This window comes from Gobius niger (assembly GCF_951799975.1).
Source record: "Gobius niger genome assembly, chromosome: 2".
Taxonomy (NCBI): domain Eukaryota; kingdom Metazoa; phylum Chordata; class Actinopteri; order Gobiiformes; family Gobiidae; genus Gobius; species Gobius niger.
The window spans coordinates 1061988-1086689 of NC_136853.1; the positions used below are offsets into that span (position 1 = coordinate 1061988).

General features: G+C 44.6%; 1 protein-coding gene across 1 annotated transcript; it reads left to right on the forward strand.

The window, feature by feature from the left end:
- Window positions 1-13992: 13992 nt before the first annotated feature.
- Window positions 13993-22583, forward strand: LOC306959964 (zinc finger protein RFP-like; the record flags this gene model as incomplete). The annotated part of the gene is made up of 5 exons (XM_079552222.1): window positions 13993-14286; window positions 16245-16484; window positions 16577-16714; window positions 16911-17156; window positions 22221-22583. The coding sequence occupies 5 exons, from the start codon at window positions 13993-13995 to the stop codon at window positions 22581-22583; spliced, it is 1281 nt and encodes a 426-aa protein (XP_079408348.1).
- Between the last annotated feature and the right edge of the window lie 2119 nt (window positions 22584-24702).

A 24702-nucleotide genomic window follows, 5' to 3' on the forward strand; every position in this document is an offset into this window, starting at 1 on the left:
CACAACAATATCACAGCCATATCACAACAATATCACAGCCATATCACAACCATATCACAGCCATATCACAGCCATATCACAACAATATCACAGCCACATCACAACCACATCACAACCACATCACAGCTACATCACAACCACATCACAGCCACATCACAGCCATATCACAACAATATCACAGCCATATCACAACAATATCACAGCCATATCACAACAATATCACAGCCATATCACAACAATATCACAGCCATATCACAGCTACATCACAACAATATCACAGCCACATCACAGCTACATCACAACAATATCACAGCCATATCACAACAATATCACAGCCATATCACAACAATATCACAGCCATATCACAACAATATCACAGCCATATCACAGCCATATCACAACAATATCACAGCCATATCACAGCTACATCACAACAATATCACAGCCACATCACAGCCATATCACAACAATATCACAGCCATATCACAACAATATCACAGCCATATCACAACAATATCACAGCCATATCACAACAATATCACAGCCATATCACAGCCATATCACAACAATATCACAGCCATATCACAGCTACATCACAACAATATCACAGCCACATCACAGCCATATCACAACAATATCACAGCCATATCACAACAATATCACAGCCATATCACAACAATATCACAGCCATATCACAACAATATCACAGCCACATCACAACCACATCAAAACCATATCAAAACAAGTGCCCGACACAAAGATTACACAGGAGTGAGTCACCAAACAAGGAAGTGTGACATTAACCTCTTTACCCAAATCCAAAAGCTTTTGATCAAGAGCAAAGACCTACAAAGCTGATGTGAATGGCCACTTTTTACATTTTTTGTTGTGGCTTCATCACATTTTTGTCACATCAGCTTTTTGTTTTGTTTTCATCTCCTATTTTGGTGCTTTTATCAAAATCTACAAAAATGTGACGAAAAATCAACGAAAATGTGACGAAAAATCAACGAAAATGTGACGAAAAATCAACAAAAATGTGACGAAAAATCTACAAAAATTTGACGAAAAATCAACAAAAATGTGACGAAAAATCTACAAAAATGTGACAAAAAATCAACAAAAATGTGACAAAAAATCAACAAAAATGTGACAAAAAATCAACAAAAATTGATAAAAAAATCAACAAAAATGTGATGAAAAATCAACAAAAATGTGATGAAAAATCAACAAAAATGTGATGAAAAATCAACAAAAATTGATAAAAAAAAATCAACAAAAATATGACAAAAAATCAACAAAAATTGATAAAAAATCAACAAAAATGTGATGAAAAATCAACAAAAATGTGACGAAAAATCAACAAAAATGTGACGAAAAATCAACAAAAATGTGACGAAAAATCAACAAAAATGTGACAAAAAATCAACAAAAATGTGATGAAAAATCTGCAAAAATGCAAGAAACATAATGCGATACACATTATTTTTTAAAGTGATGGCAGCAATGAGGAAAAAGATCAGTTTAGATCAGTTTTGTAGGTTTCTTTCTTTTGACTGGCCTATAGGCTCCAGTGGAGAAGCTTTTAGATTTGGGTGAAGCTGAACTGGAGAAAATGTGCTCCGTTAAAGCAGAGGTTAAGAAGTTTCCACATGACTGATGTAACTTTGATGAACACCACAGTCACTATTCCTTTAAACTAAGTCATGATGGAAACTTCAGTGATTATGATTAAATGCTCCCGGAAATGTTCCAAAATCGGCATAAAATTCATACAAAAATCATGATATTATGACACTATATATTTGTCAAAGAAATACCTGACGTTGCTTCCCGTCTGATTCCCGGGGGACAGTTGTTTTCCGTCTGATTCCCGGCGGACAGTTGTTTTCCGTCTGATTCCCGGCGGACAGTCCCGTTGACGGATGAGTTTTACCTGAACCTGGGGCTGGTGGAGAAGTGTGTGAATGTTATCTGTGACTGTAATTATTAACAGTGATGGAAAAGGGCCGTCTCCTTGACCATTGTTCATACTGATAATACCCCCAGCCCCGCCCCGTTTCTCACCTCGGATACACTGTATACGGACTCCTCATGCAAACTATCTGTATACCTATCTCTGTATCTCCAGAGGAGGGAGACTGGAGCCAGAGTGTCCTGAAACAGCTCAAATCAAAGCGAACGTCAGAGTCTTTCAGATCAGTGTCTTTGTCTGTGGCTCTAACTAAAGGAAAACTGTCACTACTAAACACCCCAGACATTAAAGTCTGTGTCTCTCCTCATGTCTTCAGTCCAAATGAGAAATACATGTGTGTCGGTACCAGTGTAGAGCGCCCTCTAGTGCGGCTGTAAAAAGCATTTTAGATATAGTTAGAATACCATGAAAAAGTTCATTTATTTCTGTAATTCAACTTAAAATGTGCATGTACTTAGTTCTTTTTCCTGAATGCCGGCCTTGATGTGGTGGCGTGGCCTGGATCAGCCTGTTGCTCTGCTGAGGTGATGAAGACCAGGATGATTCATCTGAAGCCCATGTCCAGGTCTGTGTGTGGAGGCTCTGGATGCTCTGACTCAGCCTCAGTCTGAAGGTCCTCCACACCTTTTCCTGACCGTCCTCTCCAGACTGAGCTCATCCTGCAGCGTGGACCTTCTCTTCACTTCACCTTCTATAATGAAGAACATCCAGCTCCTGCTCTGACCTTCTGAGGCTTTGGTCAGTGATGGTTCTTCTGTCATGTCTGAACCCATGATGGAGAATTCTATGTTGATCGCTGCGCAAAACTCTGCAGTTAGCAATAGAATGCGAAAGCTAGCGGGAGCATGCTAATGCTAACAACAACTAATCAAGGCTGGGTCAGAAACCATGACAGAAATGCCTAAAGTAGCCAAAATCAAATCAAATAAGCACAGCTGAAGCCACGTGTTGATCACACAGATTTGTAACGATCAGACACTTCATGTGAGTTATTTATATTAAAGAGGGGGTATTATGCTTTTTTCAGCCACATAGCACCAGTCTATATCTCACTACAATGATGACGAAACCTTCTGTTGGTCTGTAAATGCAGTAAATTAGAATAACTGCCTTGTATAAAATTGCTCTTTCAAAATGGCGGTAGCAAATGACTTGAAATAGGCCCCTGTCTCTTTAAGAACCTCTGACCCTTTCTGACACGCCCCCTCCACACGCTGTCTGTGGCATCACAACAACACTGCGCTCGTTGTCTCAACAGTATTGAAACTACCATCGGTGCATTTTAATTTTTATTGTTGGAAAGGAGCTACTGTTTATCACTTTGTGAACAATGGCCACACAGGATATTATTTGGAAACGAACCTTCCACACCGGACGCTTGGAAGGGGCTCTTGCCTGAAAAATAACTGCTGTTTGGAGGCTTCTCTTTGCATCTGCCATGCCCTATGGATCTCTAACTATACCCCCATGGACGACACCAGGATCTGCAGGAGCCCATACGATTCAAAGACGGACATTATCTGTGCAGGTGGACAATGGTTTTTCGAGGTTACCCGTTAGCTTGTTATAATCGACTACAGCTCATTGTTGATGAAAAGTCTGTAATAAACCACAAATGTGTAAAGCCAGGCTCATTGTGTGATCATCGTAAAGGCTGCTTCGAGTAGTTGCTGCTTTATTGACGTTATTTGTGCATAATATGCTGCCTGTTTTCAATGAATGTTGTGAAGGTGAAGGTTGTTAGCTTGTCGCGGCTAATAGTGCCTTAGCTCCGAGAGAAAACCACTCGGCTACGACTCACTGTAGATGAAATGTGAGCAATAAACTACACAATCAACAAGCCAGGCTCCGTGTGTGATCATCATAAAGGCTGCTTCAAGCAGTCGCCTGTTTTAGTGACGTTTTCAATGCATAATATGCTGCTTGTATTCAGTGAATTTTCCCGTTAGCTTATCGCGGCTAGCTTGTTAGCTCCGGGACAAAACCACTCGGCTACGACTCACTGTAGATGAAATGTGAGCAATAAACTACACAATCAACAAGGCAGGCTCCGTGTGTGATCATTGTTAAACGGTTCTTTATGTGTGTGGTGGTTTTATTGACTTTATTTGTGCATATTTCTCGTTTCCACGTGATGACTCGAGGTTTAGCTTAGCATTAGCTTTCTCCGGAGGCTCTGCGCATCATCAAGGCCCAGCGCAGAACCAGACACTGAAATAAGTGTTCTTGTCACCGGTTTTAATCCTGGGTGTTTCGGTAACAGAAACACTGATGTGTCTTTGTAAAAGTCTGCTGTGGCTCCGGTTCACAACACATGAAGCTAATCCTCCATGATGACTCTGTTTACATCTTAGGGCTACACACTGCGGGGAGGGGGTTCTGCTGAGGAGCAGTGGTTGGTTACTCGGCTGGTGACGAAAGGTCTGAGGCGTATCCTGGAGGTCGAGGGCGTTTCCTGAAGGAATCAGGCGTTTTATCCCTAAAATGGCCGCCATCAGAGTTTTTACAGATTACTCGAAAATACGTGAATGTGCCAAGGCAACACTTCAGCCATGTTTTTAATGAGGGAATGACTTAATAACATGATGTAAAGCTTGACAAAGTCGATTTTGCATAATACCCCCCCTTTAATGTAATTAAGAGCCTGTCATTTACACAAGGAAACTCCGTGTGGAAAAGTCATTCTTGTTAAATGTTTAAGGTTATCAATAGATATAATTGATAATTGATTTTTAACATGACAATAAAATATGACTTTATTGATCTTACAAAGAAAAGAGTATATTCACTTTGTCACTCAAAGAAAGACACTTATAAGAAAGTCTCTTGGTATCGGTAAATATCGGATGTCGGCGGATACTCAAATCCCAGTATCGGTATCGGAAGCAAAAAAGCTGGATCTGTGTTTTATTCCTTTTCCTTCCAATTCCTTTTTTTCACATTTGTATCTTTTATTTGAGGTGAAACACGTTTTTCTCCCTAATGTTGTGTCCTTTATCCCCATTTTAATTTTTTTTTTTTTTTCAATTTTGCTCCAAATGTTGTAATTTCCCCCCAATTTTCTCCCCTTTTTTCTTCTCTTAAAAGTTGCTGATCAACTTTGTGATGCCAGACTGGTATAGTTTGTCGTACCCGGGCCTGTATCGCCTCTGACACACATGTGCACAAGGACAGAGACACGAGTGATGCCTCAGCTAAAGCATCAGAGCGACAGAGGGAGATAAGGAAGATGAATGCTCTGCGGTCAGCGCCGTTCCCAGGCCTCGGTCAGGCCTCGGTCAGACCGGCCACTTCACTCACTATAGACCCATTTCACCAGAGGAGGCAGACTCCAGTCACATGACTCCAGTCACATGACTTGACTCCAGTCACATGACTCCAGTCACATGACTTGACTCCAGTCACATGACTTGACTCCAGTCACATGACTTGACTTGAGCCACAAATGTGGGGACTTGAGACTGACTTGACCAAAGCTCCAAAAAGACTTGACTTGGGACTTGCTGTTTGTGACTCGAGACTTAACTTGGACTCGAGGCCAATGACTCTCGGTGACTTTATACACTGTGTTCCAAATTATTATGCAAATTGGATTTTTGTGTCAAAAAGGTAAAAAAAAACCAATAATAGTGAAACTCATGGATGGTGTCGTGTCTTGGGCTCTATGAATCACTGACATTAATCTCAGAGACCTGGGATGATTAGTTTCAGGTTAAGGGAAAAACTACTGAAAAAGGATGTTCCACTTTATTAAGCAGATCATCATTTTCAAGCAATAAGAGAAAGAAAAAGGATCTCCCTGCTGATGAAAAGAGTGAAATGGTTGAATGTCTTGGTCTCGGTGTGAAAACCTTCGATATTTCATGAAAGATTAAGCGTAATCATCATACTGATAAGAGATTTGTGGATGATTCAGACACACTCCGGTTTGTGCAGATAAAGGCACAATGAGGACGGTTTCTGCCAGACAAACACATCAGATTAAGAGAACAGATGCTACAAAGCAGCATACAGGTATTTGAAGCTGCTGGTGCCTCTGGAGTCTCCGGAACATCAAGGTGTCGGACCCTCCAGAGGCTGCAGTTGTGCATAAACCTTCTATCCGGGCCTCCCCTAAACGGTTAATTGAAGCTGATGAACAGAAACGGCTGCAGTGGCTCAGAAATACATGAAGACTCATTTTCAAACAGTCTTGTTCACTGATGAGGCCGTGTGACCCTGGATGGTCAGATGGATGGAGGAGTGGATGGAGGTGAATGGCCACAATGTCCTAACAAGGCTGTGACGTCAGTAAGGAGGGGGCGGAGTCATAGGGAGAGAGCTGGTCGGCCCCTTTAGGCTCCCTGAAGGTGTGAAAATGACCTCTTTCTTCTACGCTACAAAAAGAACAAAATCCTCTTCATCACGACAACGCACCATGTCCTGCTGTAAAGAAAACCTCTGCATCACTGGCTGCTATGGGCATAAAAGGAGAGAAACTCATGATGTGGACCCCCTCCTCCCCTGACCTCAGCCCTATTGAGAACCTTTGGAGCCTCAACAAAAAAAACTTCTGTGAGGGCGGGAGGCAGTTTTCATCCAAACAGCAGCTCTGGGAGGTTATTCTAACATCCTGCAAACAAATCCGTGCAGAAACTGTCCAAAAACTCACAAGTTTAATGGATTTAAGAATTTTGAAGCTGCTCAAAGAAGCTCCTCTGGTTAAATATAACTTGACCTGTTCAGATGTTTTGATTGAAATAACTTTTGATTTCAGTAAATATGACCTCCTAATGCTACAAATACAACAAATGACCATTTTCAGTTAATTACAAGCTTTAAAATGTATTAAAACGATGAGTTGCAGAATAATTTGGAACAGTGGATTTTGAGGTTTTTACTTTTTTTTTTTTTTTTTAATTATCACTAGGAAATTTTTTCCACCACATTTAAATGATCCTCTACCAGGTAAAGACTTGAAAATTATGCTGACTCTCATTTGAGTCGACAATTTAGAAAATCTTAGAAAAATGTCATTTGCATAATAATTTGGAACGCAGTGTATTATTATTTATTTGAGTGAAACTGTTGAAAGATCAGGATTCATTGTTTAAAAGCGGTGCATCTATGTTCACATATGGGCAGGGCCGGACTGGGACTGAAACACAGCCCTGACTCTGACCAGCCTGGCCCAAATTAGCGTAATTGTGACACTTCCACAAATACATATTTTAACCTCTGACCCCCCGCCTTAACATTAACGAGTGCATTTTCCCCAGTTCGACTTTTTATTATTATTTTTTGATCGGCGTCATCAGCAAAAAGAGCGGGAAAGGCGGTCGTAGAAACATGAGCAAAATCATGAATATAAATAATAAATAATAATGGTCCCAACACTGAACCTTGTGGTGCACCATACTCCACGGAATTCCTTTTAGATTCATGTTTTTTTATACTGGGCTTTACCCAAATCTAAAAGCTTCTTGACTGGAGATCAACAATGTAACGCCTCATTTGAAAGCTAAGACCTACAAAAGTGATAGAAACTTTTCGTCGCGTCGCCACATTTTTGTTGTTTTGTTTTTGTTTTTTAAATTATTTTTTCTATCATTTTTTGTTGCGTTTTCCTCATGTTTTCATCCTCTTTGATGCTTTTCTTTTTAGCGTTTAGATTTGGGTAAAGCTCGGTTGAGGCGGGACCGGTGGCCCCTCTGTGCTCCTCCAGGATGGACGTATGGCCGGTCCGCCCCCGCACATGGGAGAGTCTGATCAATGCAGCGTTTAAAGGCAGGAGGAAACACGTGCTTCTTTGGTGCAGTAAAAGTTTCTACTTTTATGATGAAGAGCTGAAGACTCATAGACATTTATTAAGGAAAACGTTTGAAACAATGAAGCTCCAGAACCAGCGGATCAATGACACAAATCTCAGGAGCTTTTCGGTGTTTTCAGGTGGAAAGTTACAGCATTTAGAGGCCGTGCAGAATCTACTTTGAGCAGGGGCGAGTATGCAGGGCCTGGGGCGTGACAGGGGAACCACTGACAGGAAAACTGCCATAAGCTAACAAAAACTATAAAACTATATAAAAATATAATGTTATATTTATCTCTCTGACTGCAGGAAAAGCAGCTCATGTTTAAAAGACTCCTTAGTTTTTTTTAAATCGCCACCGACGCTGTCCCAGTCATTGTGTACATAGACTGGTGCCTTTAAAATATGTATATTTAAAGTTTTGTAGCAATTCAAAGATTAATTAGACTTTACCCCATTCCATTTGAAAAAGTTTGATTTGAGCCTACATTTAAAACACTTTATATTTGAAAGTAGATTAAACACAAAAGAAGAATCAGGCTTAACGCTGACCTTTGCAACTTAAGGCGACTTGCGGCTAAAGAAAGACTTGACTTGACAAAAGCTATGACTACACTTGACTTGACTCCATGACCAATTGCCTTGGACTTGACTGGAGACTTGCCTTCAGAGACCTCCCACTGAACTAGCCTAGCACTAGCCTAGCACTAGCCTAGCACTAGCCTAGCACTAGCCTAGCACCACTACACTCCTCAAATAGAAGGACTGCATGCATTAACGAGGAGATGAGGCCCTGAAACATCCCTTTAACTGTGAAGGACAAAGTAAGAACATCATCTTGAATGACACTTCCCAGAACGTGCTCTTTCTCCGGACAAAAAAGTGACAAAAATCCAGAAAAAAAAAGACAAAAAATCCCCCCAAAAAACAAAACAAAAAATCCAGAAAAAAAGTGACAAAAATCCAGCAAAAAATGCATTTAATTTTTTGGGAAATTTGCATTTAGTTCTAGAATATGCACCCGATCCACCACCGGGATCCACACACATTAATATGGGCACTGTGCTCGGGTCAGGCTGTTTTTAATCCAGGCTACTAGTTACCATAGACATGCACTAGCCTAGCATTAACCTAGCACTAGCCTAGCACTAGCCTAGCACTAGCCTAGCACCACTACACTCCTCAAATAGAAGGACTGCGTGCATTAACGAGGAGATGAGGCCCTCTGTCAAAAACCCTGAAACATCCCTTTAACTGTGAAGGACAAAGTAAGAACATCATCTTGGACGACACTTCCCAGAACGTGCTCTTTCTCCGGACACCTTCAGGTAGACTCTTTAGAGCGGTGACTTCAGGTTCACACGAGTCGTTTGAGCAGATCTTCTCAGCTGTGCCTGGATCGTCCCCGTCCTTGCATTTTGAGGCAAAGCTCCGAACTGTGCTGTGGACATGTGTCATCCCAGCCTCTCACCCCCAGCTTCACCCAGCACATCTCCTCCACTTCAGTCTGAAACAAATCCTAAAGCTTCTGGACTGGAGTTTACAGCCTCATTTGAAAGACCTTCAAAACTGATGGTCACTTTTTGGTCGTGTTTTTGTAGCTTTTCTGACGTATTTTTGTCTCCAGAGATAAAACCTCTTGAAAGACCATTTTTGCCCTAGAAAAAGTTCTTGACCGTCCACATGCAGGGCTGGACCGGCCGTCGGGAGATTCGGGGGTTTTCCCGGTGGGCCGACGTACTTTTGGGCCGGTTGGGCCGGTCAGACCGAGGTAAGGCCCGTTATATCTGACACCGGCCCACAATTAACAGGAAAAGCCATCAGAATCTCTATCATTACATTTATGCAACTACACGACTCCTCCACTAGAGGGATGTGACGCCTTTTATTCCCTTCTGGCCTCTGGGACATCACACTCATGCCCCTCACACCGTGAATATAAGAGGAAACAGTTTATTGTAACTCCCTCCAGGACCCACAGAACCTCAGAGAAGTGCATGCTGGGAGTTGTCAGGTGACTCCGCCCTGCCCCTCGTCGTCAGGGCAGTTTTAAATCTTCTAGTTTCCATTGAAAGGATTGACAAAGTTTGTTCTTTTTGCGACTTCTGCTCTCACTGACACCTCTGTGACTGCGTTTCATCTACACTGGGATCATCTGGTTTTGAGAAGTTTGTTTGTGTTGCAGTCGCGAGAGGAACTTCATTAACGGAACGCACGTTTTAAGATTGTTAAGATGAAAGTGTTGAGTCTCTGAGGCGAGAGCTTGAATTCAGCAGAAACAACATGTAAGTACTGTACTCCATTCGTATTGTTTTATTGTTTTGCTCATCACCTCGACTACTGTATTGAATATGACTGTTTTTTTTTGTTTTTTTTTAGAGGGCCCGTCTTGACCCAAAAGTCCCGGGTCGATTTGTTCTGCCAGTCCAGCCCTGTCCACATGAGGCTCATTCACTAAAAGACAACCGGGCTTCAGCTCCACGAACACCAGGACCTGCTGCATTCTGGGCCTCCGCGGCAGGAAAAGGCCTGAGGTAAACCACAAGTTACAAAACAGAAACACTACATGATCTGCCGGTTAATCGTTGTTTTCGGTTCTTTCTTTCTTTGCGTGAAAACTACGACGCTGTAGTTTCCCCGCGGGTCAAACGCCAGCCTCCGTAATCCAACTGTGATACGCCGTTAATAAAAGGGACATTTATATGGCAGACTTTAACCCACCAGTCTCCCTTTAATGGAGATCATAAAGTCATGTTGTTGAAATAGCTGATGTTATGTTATGATCTTCAGTAACGGTCAGAGACTGGACACATCAGTCGGCACAGGCGACACTTTAGGGCGGAGTCAACCGGCTTCATGAAAAAATCGAAAGCAGGGGCCACAGCTTCTTCTATAGAAGTTTAGAAGAATATCTTTTCCCCAAAGTTTATCCCCATTTTCTTTTTTCTCTATATTGTTCCAACTTGTCTGGTCCCTGACTGAAAAAGGTAAAAGTCCATTTACCAACTAGCTGCTACAAGTTTCCCAAAGTCAGGACTAAACACAGAGAGAACCACTGTTTCCCGATGGCCGAGTTGTCCCGACCGACTTCTTTCACAAAGACTTGACTCAGGTGTGGCCTTCAGGCTTCCTGTTTCGCGTTGATTCGTGTTGACGGAAACACGCCATGCTTCTCGTTTATTTATGCTGGATGTTTCACTCAACAACCATCAGAAAATGTTTGTTCTGCTCGTTCCAGAACTTACTTTATGAACAAGTTAAGTGGGAGAGGTTTAGGGATGGGTTAGAGACTGATTTTCAGTGATAAAAACAAAACAACTACAACAAAGAGTCATATTAACATGTCTATGTGACGTCTGTCATGTACTGCCTTAGGCCTGATTTTAATTTATAAAACCGCCTTTTCATTATTTCTGTCATGAAAAATAATAATAATTAAAAAAAGAAATCAGGAAGTGCCCGAGGCGTCCGCGCTGCCCCTGCAGAGAAAACCGAGTCATGTCTGCACTGTGTGTGAAGCAGGAGCTCTTTCTAACCTACTCTGGACACGCCTGTTCTTTTTTCTTACCATAATGTCAGAGAGAAAAGCACGTTTATCTGCGAGGACTTTATTCATCCTTCCTAAAGAGGCCGCTCGCCAAAAATCCAGCAAAAAAATGACAAAAAACAGCAAAAAAAATGACAAAAAATGACAAAAAACAGCAAAAAAATGACAAAAATCCAGCAAAAAAATGACAAAAAACAGCAAAAAAACAGCAAAAAAATGACAAAAAACAGCAAAAAAATGACAAAAATCCAGCAAAAAAATGTCAAAAATCCAGCAAAAAAGTGACAAAAATCCAGCAAAAAAATGACAAAAAACAGCAAAAAAAATGACAAAAAACAGCAAAAAAACAGCAAAAAAATGACAAAAAACAGCAAAAAAATGACAAAAATCCAGCAAAAAAATGACAAAAATCCAGCAAAAAAATGACAAAAATCCAGCAAAAAAACAGCAAAAAAACAGCAAAAAAATGACAAAAAAACAGCAAAAAAACAGCAAAAAAACAGCAAAAAAATGACAAAAAACAGCAAAAAAATGACAAAAATCCAGCAAAAAAATTACAAAAAAATGACAAAAAACAGCAAAAAAGTGACAGAAGAACAGCAAAAAAATGAAAAAAAAAACAGCAAAAAAAAGAAAAAAATAAATAAATCCAGCACAAAAGTGACAGAAGAACAGCAAAAAGGAATAAAAAAGGTGACAAAAACACATAGAAGGTGACGACAATGGCAAAGAGGAGAGAATGCCTTTGGTTTTGGCGGGTGTTTTAACCTCCACAAATGTATCATAGAGAAGATGCAGTTCCACGTGTGACCTGAGGTGGCAGTAGTGAGCATTATCTGAAAATGGAGAAGAGTCGATACCTTTTTTCACTCGGAGAAAAACACTTTTCAGAAAGTCTCTTGGTATCGGTAAATATCGGGTATCGGCAGATACTCAAACCCTAGTATCGGTATCGGAAGCAAAAAAGCTGGACATTAAGACCGATTTTAAATTTAAGACAAAATTAAGACAAAAAAACAAACACGTTTAGGTTTTACTTTGAGGCCAGATATTCGATGAGGTGGAACCAGGAAACCCAGGTACGAAGCAGTTTGGTATGTGGCAGGATGAGTTCTGAGAGGGCGGAGTCTGACGGGAAAGTACTTCCAACAACAACAGCAGTAACAGCAGTATCAGCGGTACAGGAATACTGCAGTACTCAGGAGACACAGACACTGGTGAGTGAACCTTTATCTTCATTTCCTCTTGTAGCAGTTCAAGTAAAGCATCACTTTAAACACGTCATGTATGACTGAAGTGTGTGTTCCACCAAGACATGCAAAGGATTCACTGTAAGCTCCACATGTTTGAGGACTTTAACCCTTTACCCAAATCTTACAGCCTAGAGGCCTCATTTGAAAGCTAAGACCTACAAAACTGATCATTGATGTTGATGATCCGGTTCAGTCCAAGATGAAGCGTGTTTACAAAAGGACTAAACCAGAAGAAGACGTCATGTGCTGCAGGGGCGTCTAAAGGAGGGGCCCCTCACACAGCCCTCAAAACACTCAAAGCAATCCAAGAAGCATTTGAACAGTCGTGCTTCAATTCTCTTTCAGTCAATCCAAACTTTATTTATTATAGAAGACAGACACATGTGTGAGCACTGTGTGGATCTGCTGCCCTCGTGTGGAGAACGTGGGGAATTACACTGGGCATCAGTTTCCCTCAGAACAGAAGCTGAGGTTCTTTAGGTCAAAGTGGTTTCACTGTAGAAACAGAATCTGGTGGAGCCGTGAGTGAAAGGTCTGTTTGTTTGTTTGTTTGTTTACTTTTAAATTTGTCCTCTGCGTTTAACCCGTCCTTCGATGCCGCTGGGGCGACCCCGTAAGGAGCCGTGGTCGACGGCAGTGCCGCGCCCGGGGACCCATCTCCATGATGTGGAGCCAGGCTGATGGTCAGATTCACCTGGCTGGAGGATTCACCTATTGCACATGTTTTTAGTGGTAGGGGAAACCTACGCAGACACGGGGAGAACATGCAAACTCCACACAGAAAGGCCCCGTCCTGGTGGGAATCGAACCTGGGACCTTCTGGCTGTGAAGCGGAGGTGCTGACCACTGCGTTACCGTGCCGCCCAGTCTGTCCCTGCTCATTATACATGAACATCAGGGAACCAGGATGAGGATGGACAGCGCCACAGCGCATTAGTGGAGACATGGTGTAAGTGCAGCTCCGAAATCTTAGGAAGATTTTATATCCAGCATTTGATATTAAAAAATGGGTCAGTTCACGGGGGCCCTGGTCTGTTGGGGGCCCAGGTCTGTTGGGGGCCCTGGTCTGTTGGGGGCCCTGGTCTGTTGGGGGCCCTGGTCTGTTGGGGGCCCAGGCAGCTGCCTGCTTTTCCTAACGGCAAACTACGCCTGTGTCCACGAGCACAAAGCCCAGACAGGTACGGATCAACTCGTCTAAGCTCAGGTAAGATCAGATCTCAGTGTGGAAGAGCCTGTTCTTTTACTCTGAACATATTCCATCATTTAGCCACAGAAAAATACACCTCATCACAACTTTATTCTTATTCTACTCATGTTTGTGAACAGTGTCTCCACTTTCAGACGCCTTTATGAGGAAACAATTAGAGTAGTTCATATGAGCTGGAGAGAGGACTTTAAACTTTGTGACAGTTTTGTTTCATGTGTGGCGATGGCGGGCTCGGCCAGTCTCCTCCTCCGGGAGCAGTTCGTGTGCAGCATCTGCCTGGAGCTCTTCTCCCGCCCGGTGACCCTGCCCTGCGGACACAACTTCTGCTGCGGCTGCGTCACTCGGGCCTGGGACGTGTCCGGCAAAAGCTGCTGCCCGCTCTGCAAGGAGGACTTCCCCCTCAGGCCCGAGCTGCGGGTCAACACCACGCTGTGCCAGACGTCCACCGCGCTCAAGCAGAGGAGCCTGAGGGAGGAGAGCAGGGCCAGCCGGGGGCCAGGGGGGAGAGACACGGAGGTGAGCGTCCACAGGAGAAGCTTACATTAACATTCAAAGAGGCTCCACCTGCTGGCAGCTGTGGGAACAACTTATTTAGTTTGTGCACGTGTAGGTACACGCTACAAGAGGTCACACTGAGTAAAGATTTAACACATTGTCTTCAGCCTATACATGCGTTTCCAATGACATCATGCATAGCTCCGGCGGCCATTTTGAATACCAATTAGCTTGTTGCACAGTGTGGCTACGCTAGTTCCTCTGAGCTGAAGCTGTGGGCGCTAGTACTTCCTGTCCGTATTAAATTCCATTAAAATTTGCTTAGACCCGTTTGAATCTTCGTGTTTCCTAAAGACTCTGTGGTGGACAGTGACTTCCTGGTAGATGATCACCTCCTGCAGGTTAACGAGCTGCTGTACAGTGTTAATGTTTCCGTAGAGGAGACGTCTATGTTCATAAGGATCAGTGAGTTTGTCTTGAAGCTAAAGGCTAACATTCATTTCATGCATTATACAATTGGAAATAGTGCTTTTATTAACTTTTTTTTTAATAGCATGTTAGCCTTTAGCTTCAAGACAAACTATCAATCCTTTCTGATCACAGGCGTCTCCGATCTGAACTCCTACATCAAGATTTGAACACAGTAAATGATCATCTACTGGGAACTCTCTGCCCACAACGCAATCTTTGGAAAATAGGATTATTATTCCAGGAAAAGAACACAGACAGGAAGTACTGGCGCTCACACCTTCAGGTCAGAGGAACTAGCATAGCCACACCGTGCAACAAGCCAATTTCATCAAACTATTACAAACCTGTGTCCGTCACAGCGCCCTCTGCTGATCAGGAGCTGTACAGTCACAGCTCCCTCTGCTGATCAGGAGCTGTACAGTCACAGCGCCCTCTGCTGATCAGGAGCTGTACAGTCACAGCGCCCTCTGCTGATCAGGAGCTGTACAGTCACAGCTCCCTCTGCTGATCAGGAGCTGTACAGTCACAGCTCCCTCTGCTGATCAGGAGCTGTACAGTCACAGCGCCCTCTGCTGATCAGGAGCTGTACAGTCACAGCTCCCTCTGCTGATCAGGAGCTGTACAGTCACAGCGCCCTCTGCTGATCAGGAGCTGTACAGTCACAGCGCCCTCTGCTGATCAGGAGCTGTACAGTCACAGCGCCCTCTGCTGATCAGGAGCTGTACAGTCACAGCGCCCTCTGCTGATCAGGAGCTGTACTGTCACAGCGCCCTCTGCTGATCAGGAGCTGTACAGTCACAGCGCCCTCTGCTGATCAGGAGCTGTACAGTCACAGCGCCCTCTGCTGATCAGGAGCTGTACAGTCACAGCTCCCTCTGCTGATCAGGAGCTGTACAGTCACAGCGCCCTCTGCTGATCAGGAGCTGTACAGTCACAGCGCCCTCTGCTGATCAGGAGCTGTACAGTCACAGCGCCCTCTGCTGATCGGGAGCTGTACAGTAACAGCGCCCTCTGCTGATCAGGAGCTGTACAGTCACAGCGCCCTCTGCTGATCAGGAGCTGTACAGTCACAGCTCCCTCTGCTGATCAGGAGCTGTACAGTCACAGCGCCCTCTGCTGATCGGGAGCTGTACAGTCACAGCGCCCTCTGCTGATCAGGAGCTGTACAGTCACAGCGCCCTCTGCTGATCGGGAGCTGTACAGTAACAGCGCCCTCTGCTGATCAGGAGCTGTACAGTCACAGCGCCCTCTGCTGATCAGGAGCTGTACAGTCACAGCGCCCTCTGCTGATCAGGAGCTGTACAGTCACAGCGCCCTCTGCTGATCAGGAGCTGTACAGTCACAGCGCCCTCTGCTGATCAGGAGCTGTACAGTCGGCTTATGAGTAAACTCAGAAACTGAAATGTCATCATTTATTTCTTAGAAGCTGATGTTTTAAATTGACAGATAGAGATAATATAGAGATAATAAAGCCTCTTTTGTTCAGAGTTGTCCTTGTTTCCGGTCAGAGTGACGCCGAGCTGGACCAGCAGAGGGCGGCGCTGCTCTCTGCGGCTCAGGAGAGGACGCGGCGCCTGGAGGAGAATCTGAGCGCGCTCCGTGACGAGGCCATGGTGGAGACCGACACGAGCGTGACACTGTTCGCCGCCTTCGCCCGGACGGCAGAGAGCGTCCTGTCCGAGCTGCTGGAGGACATCGAGGGGCGGCGCCGAGCGGCCGAGCGGCGCCTGCACCACGCCCTGGAGCAGGTCCGGTGGGGGAGGGGGCAAAACGCACAGGGTCACTTTAGACTCTCACATAAGCTAAGATGTTAACGAGGAAACTAATCTCCCCCCTGCAGGTGCGAGAGGAGATGGCAGCGCTGAGCAGGACCGAGGACCCGCTGGACTTCCTGAACCGGGAGCACAGGGAGGAGGAGGAGGTTCAGGGGTCACTGGAGGGCGTGGTCAGGTCGGCGGTGGAGACCCTGCGCTCAGAGGTGAGAAGGTAACGTCTGAGAGTCCTGGAGCGATCCTGCCAAAGCTAAGTGCTGTTGAGGGCGAGCTCCATCATTCAGCTGTGTCTGTATTGTCCTGTTCTCCAGTGAGTTCATAATACAGTCAGTCGTTCTTAACGATGTGAAGCTCTGCCGTGCTCCTGACTCTCGTAACCCCCGGTGCCGCTCTCTGCTCCAGCTGAGCTCCGAGCTGCAGAAACTGTCCGCGGCGGAGCTGAGGAGCGTTCAGAGGTTTGCGGTGGACGTTTGTCTGGACCCGGACACGGCTCACTCCGCGCTGCTGCTCTCCGGCGACCGTAAGGCCGTGCACTGTGGGGACGCCAAGCGAGACCTGCCGTTCTCCGCCGGCCGCTTCACGGACAGCCCCTGTGTCCTCAGCACGCCGCTGCACCAACGCAGCGCCAAGGCCTACTACGAAGTGCAGGTCAGTCTCACCCGCCCAAGCCCTTTAGGGGAAATACATCCAACTGAAGAGAGCACAAGCTGAGTTCTGCTGCAGAAAACCTTTGATAAGTTTTCTTCATCAAACAGAAAATCAATGTGAGTGAAGCTGCCATGTTTAGTTCATTGCCCTTTAAACCAGGGGTGCCCAAAGTGACCTACTTTTGCGCTGTGGTTAATACTAACTCTCTTCCATTCATTCTCAAAGGTAAATATGGATGCAGTACACTTTTTGACCACGAGCGTCAAATTGGGGGCGCTGTTTCACTCCTTTCACAAAGTTAAGGAGACACTGTTGTGGTGCCTCTGTATTTATCAATTACGTAAGGATTAAACAACTCGGAGCCGTGCATTCGATGGTTATAAAGCACGACGCGGGGTCAAGGTGTTACTCTGCAAAGTGCATTATAACCGTCGAATGCACGGCTCCGAGTTGTTTAATCCGCTTATACCAGGGTCCCACAAACGTAACATTTATAATAAATGTGTTTTTCATTTTTCATTTTGTGTGGGTTATTAGCCGGTCACTGAAGGCTGGTCTCAGAGCGAGTCATTCTCCGCAGCTATTACGAGGATCTCAGTCAGGCTCAACGACACAACATCAGCACAGAATCACAACACAACAGGACTAACCCGGAAACACTTTTCCCTGGAAGGAAACACCGATATGCGGCACTCGTGGGCAGGAGTTATTTCACTTTTACAAGGTTTAACCTGAAGCTAAAGCTAGCTAGCTCAACCAGCTCAACTGTTTATGGAAACAGCTGCGGTGGAGTCGCTCACACCTGGGCCCCCCCAACTCAAACTTTTATGTTTGACTTTACTAATCCAGACAAATATGCTTCAATGCAGGATCATTTTATGTACGCCTGAAAATGATGAATAACCTTAACCGTTTCCAATAGAAATGTAAAGCTCATATGTTATTAACAGTAGCTAACCTAGCTGCTCACTCTCCTCTACAAACATTTAGCAAACACTAAATCCATCTCATAATTACGCCTTTATCTGATTCAGCTGTGTCAGGCGTTGCTATGGCGACGCCACAGCGGAGTGACATCCCAGTGATTTAACTACCGGACTACGTGTGCGGTTACACCAAAATAATGCACCAGCCAATCAGAATCCAGTATTCACCCACACCATGGTATAAAGAGCTTTGTAGCATCAACTTTCACAGTTTTCCAACTTTTATTGCAAAGGTTGTTACATCAACATCAGTATATGTTAAAAAGTGACTGATACAAGAGTTGATGCTGAACTGACACTTTCAAAATGATCTAATGTGGCATTTTCTTTGAGTGAACGAGTGAGGTGAAGTTACTGTAGGTGCTGTAGATACAGGTGTGTTGTTTTTTTTTGCACTAAATTGCTACAGTTTGTGTTAACCCCTTAACTCCCGCCTGAACCGAGCACATTTTCTCCAGTTTGGCTTTACCCCAATCCAAAAGCTTCTGGAAAAAAGCTGTGGAAATAGTGACAGAGCTGAGACGAAAACAATGATGGAAATGTGACAAAAAAGTGAGAAAACATTGATGAAAAAAATTACTAAAATTTGACAAAATAATGACCAAAATGTGACAAAAAATTTACAAAATGTAATAAAAAATAATGAAAAAATGACAAAAATGTGACAAAATGTGACCAAAAAATTACAAAAATGTGATAAAACATGGACAAAAAAAGATCCTCTCGGCTCAGTCGGGAGTTAAGAGGTTAATATAACATGTTATTTGCATAGATAGAATCAAATGCAAACATAGGCTATTGAAAAAATAAAAGTAAATAAAATAAAGTAGCTTTGTAATGTGCAGTTATGTGTGTTTTTCGTGCTTGACATCGCCGTGTTTGGCCCGAGACTCACAGGCACTTTTTAGTTTTGGCCTCGGAGACAAAAAGTTTGGGCCCCCCTGGTTTAAAGGAGCAGGCCCCCGTTTTTTCATCCTGAGGTAGTTCTTACCTGAGCTTAGACGAGTTCATGTGGACCTGTCTGGTCTTTGTGTGTGCCCCAAAGATGTTGTTAGCATTTGGCCTCTCCCAGTGTATTCCTATGGCTCCAAACGGGGGTGAAGTTAGAAGCGACCGCTCTCCCCTGGGCACAGAGACCAGCATGGGGAAAGTCCCATTATGTATTTCGTTCGTTTGTTTCAACAATAACCCCTGATTCACCTTATTAAGTTAATAATTACTTCACGTCGTCATGTTTGTTTATTCATTTACTCAATAGACATTTAGCTGCACCAACTGGTGAGAAAGGAGGGGGCGTGGTCTTTGTCGGCCATTTTGAAATCTTAGGCTGGACCATGTGGCAGGAGGTTTAACTTTGCTTTGTGTTTCCTTTTGTGCATGATTTTTGATTTGTGTTTTGTCTTTGTTTTGATTTGAACACTTATTCATTTTATGTCAAATGTTAAAACCTGCTGAACTTGCATGTAGAACTTACCCACTGAGCTCATGGTGCTTTCCGGTGGGAGGTCCTTTCCCATTAGGGGGAAGTGTAAAGCCTGACGGCTTCTTGTCACTGGGGCCATTTTGTGTGCGACATCTGTGTGTCAGAGACATTCCTTTTGTCTGGCTAAATAAATGCTTGGTCAGTCTGCCTGCCCATTCTGACCCCTGGTGCCCAGCTTCCTCACACCCATCAACTCGTCCAAGCTCAGAAGATCAGATCTCAGTGTGGAAGAACCATGGCCTGTTCCGCATTGTTTGCCTAAAAATCTTTCTAAAAATAACCTTGGGCAACACAAAAACACAGTCCTTGGGTTCATTGGTTCTTTTGTTAAGAAAATACTGTAATTAGTGAGTTTAGCCAGACTGTGATGCAGGTGAGGACCACACGTCATCTTCCTGATGTGCAGCAGGGAGGCCATGTGTAAAGTGTGCAGAAGTCCTCCAGCTTTACCCAAATCTAAAAGCTTCTGGAAAAAAGGCTGAAAATACAGATGAAAAGGAGAATGTGGAAACGTGGGCTTGATCTTGTGCTGTGATCCAGCTCTTCAGCCTCTTCAGCCTCATCAGCCTCATCAGCCTCATCAGCCTCATCAGCCTCATCAGCCTCTTCAGCCTCTTCAGCCGCTCATTTGGAATCATCAATGACTGTAACAGAAACAATCCAATATACACTGCGTTCCAAATTATTATGCAAATGACATTTTTCTAAGATTTTCTAAATTGTCAACTCAAATGAGAGTCAGCATAATTTTCAAGTCTTTAACTGGTAGAGGATCATTTAAATGTGGTGGAAAAAAATTCCTAGTGATAACAGTATTTTTTTCAAAAATAAATATAGTAAAAACCTCAAAATCCACTGTTCCAAGTTATTATGCAACTCATCGTTTCAATACATTTTAAAGCTTGTAATTAACTGAAAATGGTCATTTGTTGTATTTGTAGCATTAGGAGGTCATATTTACTGAAATCAAAAGATATTTCAATGAAAAAAATATTAACAGGTCAAGTTATATTTCACCATAGGAGCCCTTGTGTGAAGCAGCTTCAAAATTCTTAAATCCTTTAAACTTGTGAGATTTTGGACAGTTTTTGCTTGGATTTCTTTGCAGGATGTCAGAACAGCCTCCCAGAGCTGCTGTTTGGATGAAAACTGCCTCCCACCCTCATAGAAGTGTTTTTTGTTGAGGCTCCAAAGGTTCTCAATAGGGTTGAGGTCAGGGGAGGAGGGGTCCACATCATGAGTTTCTCTCCTTTTATGCCCATAGCAGCCAGTGATGCAGAGGTGTTCTTTACAGCAGGACATGGTGCGTTGTCATGCATGAAGAGGATTTTGTTTGGGAAAGCACGGCTCTTCTTTTTGTAGCATAGAAGACAGTGGTCAGTCAGAAACTCCACATATTTTTCAAAGGTCATTTTCACACCTTCAGGGAGCCTAAAAGGGCCTAATGGGGCCGACCAGCTCTCTCCTCATGATTCTGGCCCAAAACATGACTCCGCCCCCTCCTTACTGACGTCACAGCCTTGTTGGGACATTGTGGCCATTCACCTCCATCCACTCCTCCATCCATCTGACCATCCAGGGTCACACGGCCTCATCAGTGAACAAGACTGTTTGAAAATGAGTCTCATGTATTTCTGAGCCACTGCAGACGTTTCTGCTTCAGCTTCAATTAACCGTTTAGGGGAGGCCCGGATAGAAGGTTTATGCACAACTGCAGCCTCTGGAGGGTCCTATACCTTGATGTTCAGGAGACTACAGAGGCACCAGCAGCTTCAAATACCTGTCTGCTGCTTTGTGGCATCTGTTCTCTTAATCTATTGTGTTTGTCTGGCAAAAACCGTCCATATTGTGCCTTTATCTGCACAAAGCCGAGTGTGTCTGAATCATCCACAAATCTCTTATCAGTACGATGATTACACTTAATCTTTCATGAAATATCGAAGGTTTTCATACCTAGACCAAGGCATTCAACTATTTCATGCTTTTCATCAGCAGAAAGTCCCTTTTTCTTTCCCATATTGCTTGAAAATGATGATCTGCATAATAAAGTGGAACCCTTTTTCAGTAGTTTTTCCCTTAACTGGGCCTAACCTGAAAACTAATCATCCCAGGTCTCTGAGATTAATGTCAGTGATTTATAGAGCCCCAAGACACGATACCATCCATGAGTTTCATTATTATTGTTTTTTTTTTTTACCTTTTTGACACAAAAACCCAATTTGCATAATAATTTGGAACGCAGTGTAAAGACACATCATCCTTCGCTAGGGCTTATTTTCATACCATCTGATGATCTTCAGGCTGGTTGTTTACACTGCGAGTCATCTTAACCTCTTAACCCCCGCCTTAACCAAGCGCATTATCTCCAGTTCGGTTTTACCCAAATCTAAAGCTTCTCGACTGCAGAGCAACAGGGCACCTCCTCACACACTTTACTGTTGTTTTTGTGGCTCATTTTCAAGCAGGTTAAATCTGATTCCAGGTTTGTCTTGAGCTGGAACCTTGTAAATGTAAACTTGACTAAATTCACTTTAGATTCAGTGGAAACTGAAAGACTAGTTTTCCTAAATCTTAAAGTAAACTCTGTTGTTCCAGGTTGGAGGAAAGACCCGCTGGTACCTGGGCGTGGCCAAGGCGTCGGTCCCGAGGCGGGGTCAGGTGTCTGCTAGTCCCGCCTCTGGGCTGTGGGTGATTTGGCTGAAAGGGGGCGGGGAGTATCGGGCGCTGGACGAACCCGCCGTGGCCCTGGAGCCGAGGAGGAGGAGCCTGGAGAGGGTGGGCGTGTTCGTGGACCGCGGCGAGGGCCTGGTGAGGTTCTACGACGCCGACTCGGCCGAGCGGATCTACACCTTCACCGGCTGCAGCTTCGCGGAGGACGAACTGAGGGCGTTCTTCGGCCCGTGCAGCGGAGACGGAGGCAGGAACGCAGCGCCGCTGGTCATCACGGCCCTGCACTAACGTGACACACCAGGGCCGGCGGAGGGATGGCGGTGAGGGAGCGCGTCGAGGCCAGGGAGGTCCCCCGGACAGGAGCGGCGGGATCGAGGGCATGCGCTCCCCGAGGTGGACCCCTGCAGAGCCTCCGTAGGAGACTCCTGGAGCCGGCCGGACCTCCCCACCTCCTGGGAGTGGACCGGACTGAAGCACCTTAAAGCGCACCTTCCCCATTTTTAATCCGTTTGAACCCATATGTTTTAGCCCTCCTTTTGATGTATGTTTTAACCGTGCTTTTAATAAACTACAGTAAATTGTATTTTATGTTCTTAAACTGGTTTTATCATTGGCTACACCACACCAGTCTCCAGAAGTCAAACCTGTGACATGAACAATACATACAAGATGATAAAAGACATGTAACCCAGCTAATATTAATACATTCCCTGCAGTTGCCCTAAGAACTACATTTCCCATGAGCCTCTGCGCGCCTTCCCGGGTGTCCGGTTACCAGTAGTCAGGGTTGCCAGGTCCGCAGTTAAACCGCGGAATTGGGCGGTTTTTAAAGCCATTCCGCGGGTGAAAAAAACTGTCCGCGGTTTTTTGCCTTGCTGTAATCAATGTTGACTTGATCAAAATCACTATTTCGAAGGCAAATCCAAGGCTCTGCAAGCTGCTTTTTCAATAAGGGGGGGATATAGGGGCGGTTTCTCATCATCGCACGAGCACATGGGCTCTGTTAACTAGTAAACAATATTGAAAATTCCAGCCGCGCCGCATTTTCAGATATTTTTGGGCGGGTTTGGCTGCCCAGACCTGGCAACCCTGCCAATAGTAGCTGTACACAGTAGCCTCTGGCTGCCAGCCAGGTGCGTGGGACAAGCGGGACTCGGTACTGCAGGTAAAACGTCAATCTAGACGTCTAAACTGTGTAACTCTAGTGAATAGTTCTGACGTGTTGTGCTCCTCAACTAGTGATGGCAAGATGAAGCCCCATGAAGCACTGAAGCATCGCAGCCAAATGCGTCACACATGGTTCGAAGCATCACGGCGCTTTATTTGCTCCACTACGCCATCATGTGGACAAAATATATAAAGCATGCTTGTTTGAGTTTGTTTTTCTTGTGTTTCTGTCCTTGGTGTTTTATTCTGACATGTTTTTTTGGTCTGTGATTTTCTGTTTGATTTCCCTCTCGTCATTGCCGGCCCCGCCCTAATGTGTCTCACCTATGCCCGGTTTCCTCATGTATTTCTACTTCAAACCCTGACAGGCACATCACTATCCTCAACCAGGTGGTTCCACCGCGACGCTTTATCGTGACCGTGTGCCTTTGTTTTGAATGGGATCGGTAAGTGTCGCCGTGCTATTTGAACGTAGTCATTCACTGTTGTTGTTTTTGTCCTTGCGACGATTGTGCATAAATATATGCTGATTATGCGCCGTCCTTTATGTGGGTTAAAGGAGTTAAAGTTAAAGTAGCTACGCTGAATGTTTGTACATGTACCCTGCCAGTGTGGTTGGCTCTGTTAGCTTTCCCCGGCTATCTTTTGTCATGCAGTCATTGGTGTTCAATGTGTATTTAACCCTCGTGTCGTCTTCGCGGGTCTTTTTGACCCGCTGGTATGCTCCGGGCATTTGGATGCAAGGTGACACAAGGGGGCGCTCTTCCAACCTTCTCAGTGGAAATGTGAGTTGACTTTCTTCAGAGTGAGACTTTAGGTCAGACACCATGAGTGGCAGTAACATGAGGCTAAATACAATGTGTTCTTTGTTTGCAGTAAAATGTCTGAGGCCTCATTGCTCTTCAGTCACAGACTGAGAAGTGAAGAAGGAAGTCATGGAGCTTCTGCTTTAGACAGAACTTTAATCTCACGCTCCATCCGTCCCTCACTGAGAACAAGACCCCGAGAAACTTGAACTCCTCCACTTGAGGTAAGGACTCCCCACCGACCTGTAGAGGGGAAGGAGAACCATGGCCTCAGATTTGGAGGTGCTGATCCTCATCCCGGCCGCTACACACTCGGCTGCAAACCGCCCCAGTGCAGCTGAAGGTCCCACAGAACAACATCATCTGCAAACAGCAGAGATGAGATCCTGAGGCTCCTGAACCGGACACCCTCCGGCCCCTGGCTGCGCCGAGAA